General features: G+C 40.8%; 1 protein-coding gene across 1 annotated transcript; it reads right to left on the minus strand.

Annotated features, from left to right (window-relative positions):
• Nucleotides 1–6,701: 6,701 nt before the first annotated feature.
• LOC134873842 (actin, cytoplasmic-like) lies at nucleotides 6,702–10,692 on the minus strand. Its single transcript, XM_063897722.1, has 9 exons — nucleotides 10,591–10,692; nucleotides 9,794–9,918; nucleotides 9,564–9,692; nucleotides 8,800–8,910; nucleotides 8,593–8,677; nucleotides 8,283–8,444; nucleotides 7,952–8,143; nucleotides 7,469–7,650; nucleotides 6,702–7,240 (listed from the first exon to the last, which is right to left on the minus strand). The coding sequence occupies exons 1-9, from the start codon at nucleotides 10,688–10,690 to the stop codon at nucleotides 7,097–7,099; spliced, it is 1,230 nt and encodes a 409-aa protein (XP_063753792.1). The 5' UTR covers nucleotides 10,691–10,692; the 3' UTR covers nucleotides 6,702–7,096.
• Nucleotides 10,693–12,319: the final 1,627 nt, after the last annotated feature.

Genomic DNA, 12,319 nt, shown 5'->3' on the forward strand with positions numbered 1-12,319 from the left:
TGGCTCTGGGAACCTCGTATTGCCCGTGTTGGTGTATGATACTATGCTGTTGTAATAAACCTTATTATATACAAGCTGGTGTCTCCTGAGACTTCTTCATCATCTTCACAAACATCGCTACAAGATATACCTCACTGACCTTCACTGAAGACAAACCAGCTTTAAACCTGGTTCTGTGTGGGAGGAGAGGAGCAGGGAAGACTTCAGCAGCCAAGGCCATTTTAGGTCTGACAGAGTTTCCTTCAGTCTCCAACTCATCAGAGTGTGTTAAACATCAGGGAGAGCTGTGTGGACGCCGGGTTTCCCTGGTGGAGCTTCCTGCTTTGTGTGGAGAACCTCAGTGGAAGTGATCAAGAAATGTTTTGGAAAGAAATCCGGAGATTTCATCATCATTATATTTACCAGAGGAGATGATCTGAATGATGAAACAATAGAGAGTTATATAGAACGGTCTGGTGACTTTCTGAAAAAACTGATAAATGACTGTGGAGGGAGATACCAGGTCTTCAATAACAAAGATCAGACAAACCACATGCAAGTCACAGAGCTGATGAAGAAGTCCAACAAAATGCTGAAGGAAAATGGCGGCAGCTGCTACACCTCCGAGATGTTCCAAGAGGCAGAGGCTGCCATACAGAAGGAGGTGGAGAAGATCCTGAAGGAGAAGGAAGAAGAAATTGAGAGACAGAGGGAGGAGCTGCAAAGTAAACACGAGGAGGAAATGGAAAAAGTGAAGAGAAGAATGGAACAGGAGAGAGCAGAAACTGAGCAGAAGAGAGCTAAACAGCTTCAGGAGATGGAGGAAAAAATCAAGAAGGAACGAGAGGAGAGAAAGAGGTAGGAGGAACTGAGAAAAAAAGAGGACATGGAGAAGAAAAGGCAGGAAGAAATTACAAAGAAAGAAATTGGAGGAAAAACTTAAAGGAGAGTTGGAGCAGAGTAAAGAAAAGATGAAAAAGAAAAAAGAAGACTGGGAGAAGGAGAGAGAAGAATGGTGGGAAAAACAACATCAAGCAAATGAAAAGAGACGACGAGGGGAGCAAACAAAACTTCAGAAGTTGCAAGACGAATACGATCAGGAAAAAGAAAAACAGGAACAGAAAATAGAAAAAGAACATCAAAAGAGAAGAGAACAGGAGGAGGAGGAACAAGAAATATAAAAAAGAACTGGAGGAAATGAAGAACAAATATGAAGAGGAGGCCAGAAAACAAGCTGAAGAATTCAACGAGTTCAGACAGAACTACTCCAAAGACTTTACAGCGTTGGTGGAGAAGCACATGGAGGAAATGGAAAGGAAAGAACCCGAAGAAAAAGCAGAAAAGACAAATGCAAGAGACAGAAGAGAGCCATGGCAAAGAGTACAATCTGTTGCAAGATCTATCAAGACACAAAGAGAAAGACTTATGGAAAAATTAGAGATCATGGAGAAAAACATGAACAAGAAATAAAGGAACTAGGAGAGACATACAAGGATAAGTGTATCGTTATCTCAGATCCCCACTGAGTCATAATCACAAATAATAATAATAATAATAATAATAATAATAATAATGTAACATTTTCACCTGGTAAATATCTTAAATAACGATTGCATGGTTTCCGACAGAGTTCTGTTCTTCTTAACCCTCAATAAATGTTTACTGACAGCAAATGCTAACTAGCTTTAAAAATAAATGTTTACTTTCTAATTGTTAAGATTTCCACCCTTAGGCAGTAGCGAGCTGTGCATTTCATCCCTTGGGCCATCATTAGTGTCCTACCTGAATAAATCCACCTCTTAATACCATTATTATGACGTCATCAGCCCTGACCATTCTTCTGCCCTAGGCATGATTTTAGCTTGTGCCCCCTCCCCCCAAATCATGCGCTGCCATCCCCACCCTTGGGGGCATTGTTTCAAACATCGTTAATAGTTTAAAAACAATTTTCTTTTTGTTTTTCTTCTCCGCAATCTACGGCACCCCGGATGGGTGGATGCGCTCTCAGCATTCGCCTATTCGCCTTATTCACCTGGCGGCCATTTTGAAACTCGAACGAGGCTGAGGGGTACACAAACCCGGAAGTTTGACTCCGACGCATACGATCTATGGAAGATTCAGCAGCACCAGCAATGGAAACTCCAGTGTGGACCACCAACCTTTCTTGTTTGCCAGAATTAACAATTCAAAATGTGGAGCAGTGGGCCAGTACCGACTGCAACATCCACCGGGCGGTGTTAATTAAAGGATACAGTAACTGGATCGAAGGTTTTATCCACGACATTGAAGGTAAGAATGGACGCTAATTTACCTCAGTTTCTGCTAGCGTGTAGCAGCTAGGGGTAGTAAGCTTAGCTGTGATATGGAGTTGTTGACTGTACTATGTTTGATTTTATTTAAAACTTAACATGTATTTAATCGACAGTTAATAGGAGCCCAACACACATATTTGTGAGGGCTAGGTCTTTTCCCTCGGTGCGGAAAAATGAGTCACCGTACAACATACAGGTATCATAGTGCTAAGTGGGCAAACTGCTCAGTTCGCAGAGCAGTGCCACAGTTTAAACCAGCTTGCTAAATGTTCATTATGAGTTTTATCAACGATGTACCTTTCCCTGTCTGACTGAAAATAACATGTTGATTTTATCTCATTAACATGTTATCTCTAGTTGATGTAATATCACATAAGCCTCATTGATATCTACTCAAATACAGTATTATCTTGTTTCAAATTAGCAAAGCCAGACAGCGCTAGGTGCATGTTGCTATTGCTTGTTGACAATGATAGTATAATGACAGTATAACTATCAGGTAAGTGATAAGGTAAGCTAAGTATTAACATTCATAAGATAAGAGTTGCTCAGTTCTTGGAGCAGTGTATCCAGGGTTGAGGAAGGTTCACTGCACACTCAGTGTATGTGTTTATCTGCATCAGTTAATAAAATGTAATCATACAAACATTTTAACATGTATAATTTCATTGATCAGACTCAATGTGACTCCTACATCCTCATCCTAGCTAGGAAAACTGATGTGATGTGTTTCCTAGGTTAGCTTGTGACTAGAAGCTAATATAAACAATACACTCAGAATATGCTTATACTAGTGAATTTGTGGTGGTAGATTTTAATAACATACTACTAATGGACTAGACTGTATATTTCAACAACCTGGCTCTCCGCCTTAATCTATCTACTAAAACTTGCGAGTTCAAGCTAGCAGTAGCCTGGCTAGCTGCTAGCGATACAAGCTAGTTATGGAGACGGCTCAGCCTCACAGCAGCAGACATATAAAACTCAATAAAACTTACCTTAAAATTACGACCAGGATCCCTTCTGATTTTTACTATCCATTGCCGACGTAGTCCATGATCGATGGGGAAACGGTGAAAAGTTTGTCCTCGGTTAGATTTTTTCCTTTTTGATGATGTGCATTGGGGAACACAGCAGTGAGGCGCCATCGCGTTGTGAGAACTCCCGGAAGTGGTAAGTGTACCCCTCAGGCTCGGTGGAACGTTCGAGGTGAATAAGACGAATACTGCCTATGCCCAGGGCCAGCCCTGGACGCCATGGCTATTCACCCTATTCTCCATGGTTACAAGGGCGGAGCCATCTTGTTTATTTTGTGCTAGTACTTCCGGTGGAACAGCTGAGGCGTTCGCTAACATTAAAAGCAAGGGCAAAAAGAAGTCAGGTAAAATGACGAGTATAATTTGTGCAGTCCGTGGTTGCCATAACAATTGGAGAAAAAGAAGATTGTCTCTTCAGCAAGAGTGTTTTACTCACGGGAAGAAGCGAATTGAATGCTGTGGGCCATCGTTTCATCTATATCCGCCTCCTAGCGTTGAGGAAGACCGGCGTCTTTGGCTGAGGGCACTTCACTTAAAAAAAACTCCAAAAAGACCCTGTTGTCTGTTCGTTTCATTTTGTGGATGGTAGACCTACTACCCAACACCCGTATCCCGAGAAATGGCTTGGGTATGAAGCTCCGGTGCGACGTCCGCGACGACAGCTTGTTAGGCAATCAGGTAAGTTCTCAGAACATACTTTGCCATAACGCGAGTTAGTAGCTGTGGTAACATTCTGTTATCGACTGCTTGTCAACACAGTTTTAAACGATTGTAGTTTAGGAGTAAATGTTTTCAAAATAGTGTTAACCTTAGTTAAGCCATGACAACACGGATACATCTTAGTTTTAACTGAGTCATTATTTTCATAGAGGCATCAACCAGCAATGCTGCTGAGCCTGAGCCTGAGCTCGAGCCGGAGGGTGATGGACATCGCGACATCGGAACGCAGTGGGAGGATCAATGCATGACCGATCACAACTATGCTGCAAGACCTTTACTTCACCAACCTCTGCTGTGTGACCAGGCAACCCAGTGCTCAGCGAGCACTGCAAAATATCAAGAGCTTGTGCGAAATGACAACCTGAGCCTACTTTACACTGGGTTGCATCTGGATGCTTTCACCTCTTTGGCTGATGACCTAACCCGTGATTTCTCTAACAGCTCTCATATTCATCCGTGGGATCAGGTCTTAATGACTCTCATGAAGCTTCGTCTGAACCTACTTCAACAAGACATCGCAGAGAGGTTTCAGGTGTCACAGCCCTTTGTCAGCAAGGTAATTTTTTTCTGGTTAGAGGTCATGGAGGAGAGGATGCGGCTTTACATCCCTTGGCTACCCAGGGAGACTATTAGGGCAACAATGCCACAGTGTTTCAAAGAGCATTATTCATTAACCACCTGTGTCATCGACTGCAAAGGTTAGGTTACACTAGCTAACCGGAACTAGCTGACCGGAAGATCATACACAAAGCGGAAGAAAAAAGCTGTTAAAAATGGGCGGGGCGTAATAGGGTGAATAGAAACCGTTAATATTATATAGAAACGCAGTATAACAAGGCGTTGCATCACAGACAGGTACCTTATGTAGCGAGAATGCATGCGGTTAAAGCAGGAAACCCAAATAAAACCATTCAGCAAGTCTCTACTCACTACTTACTCACCAATACGTTTCATTATGTCAAATGCGCGCCATAGTTTGTGGGTGCTGTATGCAATGTGAGCGTAGTTTCAGACATCGTTAATAACTAAAAATAAATAAAAACACTACTTTTTTCCCTCCTATTTACGGCGCCCCCCATGGATAGATGGGCCCTTAGTATTCCCCTATACTGCCTATGCCCAGGTCTGGCCCTGAACTGAGATCTTGCACTAATGCCGCTTAGTCTTCCTTTCCTGCGCAATAACCCATAAATGTGCAACATATATAATTTATTATACACACATACATATTTACTTTAGTAATTAACTAATTCCCGCACTTTGTTTCATTATTTGTATGAATGCTGCATGTCTTTGTTGTGTGTTGTCTATTCTGAATGTTTTGATGGCACATTTTAATTGTAAATGTATAATGACAATAAATGCTTCTAATCTGAAGTTTGTTCTACCTTGCATTATCAAAATAAACAGTTTTGCAAGTTACGGTATTCTTTATTCAGTTTACATGTCTAAACTAATTTTCACCCTCAAAAATTGACTGGCTTTGAGTTGCAATAGTTTGCTCATGTTTCTCAAGTTCATTGACAATGGAACATTGAAGAAACTGCCAGTCCTAGTAAACCACATACATCTTTTTTAAGCTCGTCACTACTCCTACACCCCTGAAGCATATATGTCATCCTTTGTTTTATCAAGAAATATATCTTACATATTCAGAGCATGTTCTGCCACTAGAGGACGCCCTGTCTGAGCACCTTGTTCTAAAGTGTTGTGATTCCTGTTCTATGATCTGCAGCCTGACTGCTGTTTGTCCCTGCAGAGAGAATGTGCATCCAATATGATGCCATTCTTGTTGTAATCATTTATTTTTGTTTTTGTATACATTTTGTTTAATACAACCAATCTCACAGTACCTCTACATCATTTTAATATCCTGTGTGAACCACACGGTCCTGTTTTTCATTCTTATTCTGTTGCTGCTTTAACTACTGAATTTACCCACAGGGATAAATAAAGGTAGCTCTAATTTCATACATAAGTATTTTTTTCGAAGCATATTGTTTAGTTGCAATGTAAAGAGTTGGAATCAAAGCACAATTTTTGCTTGCAGTTTTCCCAGGGTGGTGTATTAAATCTGTTCAGTTAGTTACTCTATGAGGTCAGAGAGTGCAGGGAAGATGTCGTTCAGGGGCCATATGGTGGGCAATCGGAGGTTGTATAAAAACCTCCGAAATACATTAGGGGGCCCCTATGACCGGACACATGTCACTTAGTGAGGCATACATTGTCATTGATTACCTCCTGTGAGCACACACACACACTTTCTTCTATAAATTGCATGCACAAAGACTGTTCAGGGGACTTCCACAATTGGCTCTGAACCTCGTATGGCCCGTGTTGGTGTCTGATACTATGCTGTTTGTAATAAACCTTATTATAGACAAGCTGGTGTCTCCGGAGACTTCTTCATCATCATCTTCACAAACATAGCTACAAGATATGCCTCACCAGTTATGGAGTTTAGCATGTATAGAACTGCAATGATAGAGTCCTATAATATATACATATATAATATTCCAAAATGGTCCTTTCTGCAAACTGAGCATTATTAGTACTTTTAATTAACAAGGGTTTTGATTGTTGGACTTTTACCTGTGACTGGACTCTTTTTACATGTGAAATTCAACAGCAAATAATGACATTAGAAAAGCTGTAAACATCAAATGTTGGCATTTATTAGGAAGACACTCCTTTGGAATACTGATACAATAGCCAGATATTGATTTGCAATTTTGTGCACTGGATTTATAAAAGAGGTAGAAAGACCAATAGAAAAAGACAGTGCACCCGTTGACCGTCATTAGTTGATCATGAGAGGGCGTGAAAGTCATAAGCAGAGTTAGCGGAACATGATCAGAAATGGTGTTTGCAGGAAGTTTTGGCAAGGAGCTAGGAAATTAAAATGTAAACAGTATCTCCATTCATCTTGTTTTGGCATTTCCGATCTTTGAGTCTGTTCATACAAGATGAACGAGATATGGTTGTAGTTGTATGGAACAGCTGAAAAGCATTGCTACTTCCCCGCTGGGAAGGAGGATGTGGAGCTTTCTAGAAGCACTTGCGGTGGACAATGGCGGGGCCGGACTCGTCATACTCCTGCTTGCTGATCCACATCTGCTGGAAGGTGGAGAGGGACGCCAGGATGGAGCCGCCGATCCAGACAGAGTACTTCCTCTCTGGGGGAGCGATGATCTGGAGGGGAGGAGAAAACAGGTATGTTGTAAATAAAACAGACAGGATGGATTATTTAAGTTAAAGATTAATGAAACGTTTATATATATATATATATATATATATATATATATATATATATATATATATATATATATATATATATATATATATATATATATATATATATATATATATATATATATATATATATATATAATAGTGAATCGATTCATTCAAAATGTTTACCTTGATTTTCATGGTGGCTGGGGCCAGGGCGGAGATCTCTTTCTGCATGCGGTCAGCGATGCCGGGGTACATGGTGGTGCCACCGGACAGCACGGTGTTGGCGTACAGGTCCTTACGGATGTCCACGTCGCACTTCATGATGCTGTTGTAGGTTGTCTCATGGATTCCAGTAGATTCCATTCCTTAACACACACACACAGACCACTTTGTGTTAGTACACTTGAAAACAACAAACAATATTTGATGGCACCCAAATTATTCACTTACTGAAAACAGAAACTGTATAAGATCTTTAAAAAATTTTTTAAAAACTACCAGAACTAAAGCAAGATCTGGATTTACACTAAAACCAAGCCATAGAGGAGGAAAGCTCAGACTCTAATGTAATGCAGTTTTTTTAAATCATAAAATGTTTAGTTCTCGCAGCACTGTTTTTTAAATCCTTTTCTCTCGTGAAACAGTCTGTTAATGATTGTAACCCACCAAGGAAAGAAGGCTGGAAGAGTGCCTCGGGGCATCGGAACCTTTCATTGCCGATAGTTATGACCTGTCCGTCAGGGAGTTCGTAGCTCTTCTCCAGGGAGGAAGAGCAAGCTGCTGTCTGCATCTCCTGATCAAAGTCCAGAGCCACGTAGCACAGCTTCTCCTTAATGTCACGCACAATTTCACGCTCAGCTGGAGTTCAAGGGAGAAGGAATGCGTTACAAAACTGACAAACAATTAACAAATATTCAGGAACTTTTTGAGGTTGTACTTGTTCAATTAGACGCGCCAGATTACAATTGGGCCTGGTTTTAGGAAGTCAAATTTGTACCGGTGGTGGTGAAGCTGTAGCCTCTCTCAGTGAGGATCTTCATCAGATAGTCAGTCAGATCTCTACCAGCCAGATCCAGACGGATGATGGCGTGAGGCAGAGCGTAACCCTCGTAGATGGGCACAGTGTGGCTGACACCGTCACCAGAGTCCATCACAATACCTGCAAGACAAGAAGCACCAGATTTAAATGCATGTTATGGAAAAACCAAAATACTGAGGTCCATTTGGTGAGCAACACTGAAATTGGTTTGGCCTCAATCCTTTTAAACGGCAGATAGATGTTGCAGTCATATGTTTTAATTTCTCACCTGTGGTACGACCAGAGGCGTACAGAGACAGGACGGCCTGGATGGCCACATACATGGCAGGGCAGTTGAACGTCTCGAACATGATCTGTACCAAAGAGAACAGGTATCAGAGTTGAGGCCTTTAAACAGTTTTCCTAGAAAAGGGCAGTACAACTAAAAAAAAAAAAAAAACCTCAGACTCAGATTGTGAACAAAGCGTGCACACACCTGTGTCATCTTCTCCCTGTTGGCCTTGGGGTTGAGTGGCGCCTCGGTCAGCAGAACTGGGTGCTCCTCAGGTGCAACACGGAGTTCATTGTAGAAGGTGTGATGCCAGATCTGAAAGACAGGAGAGCAGATTAGTTTATGACACAAATTCCATTTAACTATTACAATATCCTTCTATCGTCACCAACAGGGACCCAAACCATTAGCAATATGAACACGTTTGGTACTACATAATACTTTTGAAAGGATTTTCTGGTAAAGGCCACCGGACACGCGTCTGGTAGGCCTTTTCAGAGATCATCCATGACTAAATGTACACAAAGTGATGTCTACACTTATTTGGACAGGAACCACTTATTCATCAAATGGATGAGAGAGGTCTCAGTAAAGGTCTGACTAGATGTCATGTTCTGATGTGGCTAAACATTCAGAAAAATACATAACTTTCTGCATGATGTTCACCAGATTGAGACCTTCATGCTGGTCAATTAAACCAATTTGACATTTAAATCTGTTAATGAATGAAAATGTCAAACTTGCCAGGAAAAGTTTGATTATCTGAAGCTTAAAGTTCAGATTTCTTTCAAACTAATTTTACCTGTAGTTCAGTATTTCTAGTTGACAGTGCAGGAGATTTCCACACTACAGTAATACAACTCTCTGAACCTCCCATCACTCGACTGCAGGCGAGCATAAACAGCCTTTGATCTTGATCTGAGGTCCATTTGAGTGAACTCAGTTAAACATGATGGAAATGTCTTCACCTTCTCCATGTCATCCCAGTTGGTGACGATGCCGTGCTCGATGGGGTACTTCAGGGTTAGGATACCCCTCTTGCTCTGGGCCTCGTCTCCCACATAGCTGTCCTTCTGTCCCATTCCTACCATCACACCCTGCACACACAAACATTTACAGTCAGATGCTACACTGCATTTAACTGCTGGTGGGATTTTAAGTCATAAGAAGCAGGTCACAGTCATTCTGATGTTGGTACCTGATGTCTGGGGCGACCGACAATGGAGGGGAACACAGCGCGGGGGGCATCGTCTCCGGCGAAACCAGCCTTGCACATACCAGAGCCATTATCAACAACGAGGGCTGCAATGTCGTCTTCCATTTCTGAAAGAAAACCAACAAGATGAGGACTTGTTTTACCCCCATAACATACATTTTTATTTTGGTGTTCTTAGTAAATAGTCTATGGTCCAAAACCACCTTAAATCTTGAAAAAATGATAACCAGTTATTAATGCCAATATGAAGCACAAGTTTTAATACAGATGCTAAGCTCTGCTTTTGTTGACAACGTTGTTTTTAAAAAAAATATAAGACTAAGGGATTTTAACAAACGAAATAAGTGCCCCTCTAGTGATGCAACACCTATCATGATCAATGTGGAATTTGCACAAACTCTTAAGCACTTATTTTAATTACTCTAGCGACTTCACAAGAAAATATCCTTCAGTTACACTTCAATGAAAATGTTTTATTTTACTCTTAAGGAACTGAGCCCGTTTGTGTGCCATATTAGAGACAGACTTAAATAATATTGAACTGGAAGTAGTTCAATATTTGGTAAAAGAAAAACAGAAAACGACTTTTCTGTTAAAATGTGCTGTTTAAGGTGTCGCAGAATGATTCAAATTGAAATTCAAAACGCATTTGAATGCCGTCATCACCTGCCTGCTACACACCTGAAGTGAGTCAGTGTTAATGAGCCTGATCAATAAATCTGTTTAGTTTTGAGACAATTCTCTTTAAACTTGTCAGAAACCGGAGCGCTGGTTCTTACCTGTGCAGGTGTGTCTCGGGTGTGTCTGTCGGAGAAGTAGGCAGAGTTGTTCTTTGCCCAGCTGAGCTCGGTGAATGCAGCATCTAGAGCCAAACTGCATAGGTTTTATTCACGCACAGGGGATTGGCTGCGTTGTCCATAAAAGGAAAGTTTCTCCCAGCTGGCGTTCTCATTGGTCCAGGTGAGCACGACGCCTCAGTTTCTCTCAGCGTCTTGATTGGCTACAGCAGGCATCTGTCAGGTGGTGGAGGCACACTGGGTACAAACCAGTTTCCCCCGAAAACCGGAAGAGTGAGTAAAGATTTCTAAAAGCGACCTCTCAAAAACAAATAAAACCTCTTATGAATATTAGTTCTGCTGTTGGAGGAGACAACTTGCAAAAGTGGTTTAAGTAAAATCTAAGACATTTAAAGAGGGCTCTTTCTTTATGTTTGTTTCTTTTGGCAGAATTATCCACAAAATAAGCTTCAAACTCGAGCTACAGTGGGAGTGTTATATTTATTGAAATATTCATTTCAGCAACGTTATTTCCAATCAGATGCTCTTTCAAAAAATAAAGATAAATCTGCTATCCGTCCGTCCAATTATTTCAGTTTAACTTGTATATCTGTGCCCATTCTGCTCGTGCACTAGCTGGGACTTCCATAAGATGCAAAACAATACCCATATTAGTGATTTATGTTCATAATGCATCCATGTTCATCATTACACCCATAATGCAAAATTGGGGCACGTAGATTTAAAGACCTTTAAAGCTATTGCCTCTAGGTATTTTTATTTGAAAGTGTAAAAGTGCAAAATGAAGCTTACTTGAACTGGCTTTGTGCAATTTTTAAATCACATTGAAATATACAACCACATCATAAAAACAACAATCATAAATAATGTCCCTTGCATAAATAAAGGGTAAATACAGTCAAAATAAATTGATAACAATGAATGATTCTGTTTTCTTGCATCAAACTCTTTTATTTTAAAATCCTAACTTTTTCCTCTGGGCTACGACAGCAAGCTAGTCCCTTTTTGTAATTCAAGCTAGTTCATTATTAGGGAAGTTAATCTTGATCAACTTATTGTGAGGGTTCTTTATCCCCACACACGGTAAAATGTTAGATCTACCTATCCCTTTTACAGTGGCACTTTTACAAAGTTTTGTAATTTAGCTTCAATCAAGAATAAAGATAAACCCTGCACGCCTCCAGGACCCTGAGGCGGGCAGGGCTGATTGTGGCGTCACCCCTTCCACCCTGGACACAAACTTTTTACCCCGCTCCCCTCTGGCAGGAGACTGCGCTCCATCAGGACTAAAACCTCTCGCCACCTGAACAGTTTTTTCCCATCTGCTACCAGCCTCATCAAAAAGGAATCTCTTGTTCATTTCAAAACTGTCAGTCCTGCACAACCCTCCGAAACTCTTATATCTGCACAGCTTTCCCCTTGTCATACCATTACTGCACATAATTTATTATATTTTATTTTTACACGTATATCTACAGTATATTCCATCTTCATTCCATGTCAATATAATAGATTTAATTTGTTATCATTGTTTTATTTTATGATTTTATTTATCTTCTGTTAATGTGTTAATCTATGCACACAATACGCCAAGGTAAATTCATCCTAACCTACTTGGCAATAAACCTTTTTCTGATTCTGAAATGAGCAACAAAGCTCCTGATGCAGCCAGACACAAACCAGGATTATTATAAGGACCTAGTTAGCGTGG

This window comes from Eleginops maclovinus, chromosome 12, assembly GCF_036324505.1.
Source record: "Eleginops maclovinus isolate JMC-PN-2008 ecotype Puerto Natales chromosome 12, JC_Emac_rtc_rv5, whole genome shotgun sequence".
NCBI lineage: Eukaryota > Metazoa > Chordata > Actinopteri > Perciformes > Eleginopidae > Eleginops > Eleginops maclovinus.

Bases quoted from the DNA above. Each gene is read 5' to 3' on its own strand.
- LOC134873842 (XM_063897722.1), bottom strand. From the start codon at position 10,690: ATGCAGTTTGGCTCTAGATGCTGCATTCACCGAGCTCAGCTGGGCAAA. The intron at 8,678-8,799 runs GTGTGTGCACGC...TCTTTGGTACAG, and splicing joins ACAGGGAGAAGATGACACAG to ATCATGTTCGAGACGTTCAA. The intron at 7,651-7,951 runs GTGGGTTACAAT...GTGTGTGTTAAG, and splicing joins CTTCCAGCCTTCTTTCCTTG to GAATGGAATCTACTGGAATC.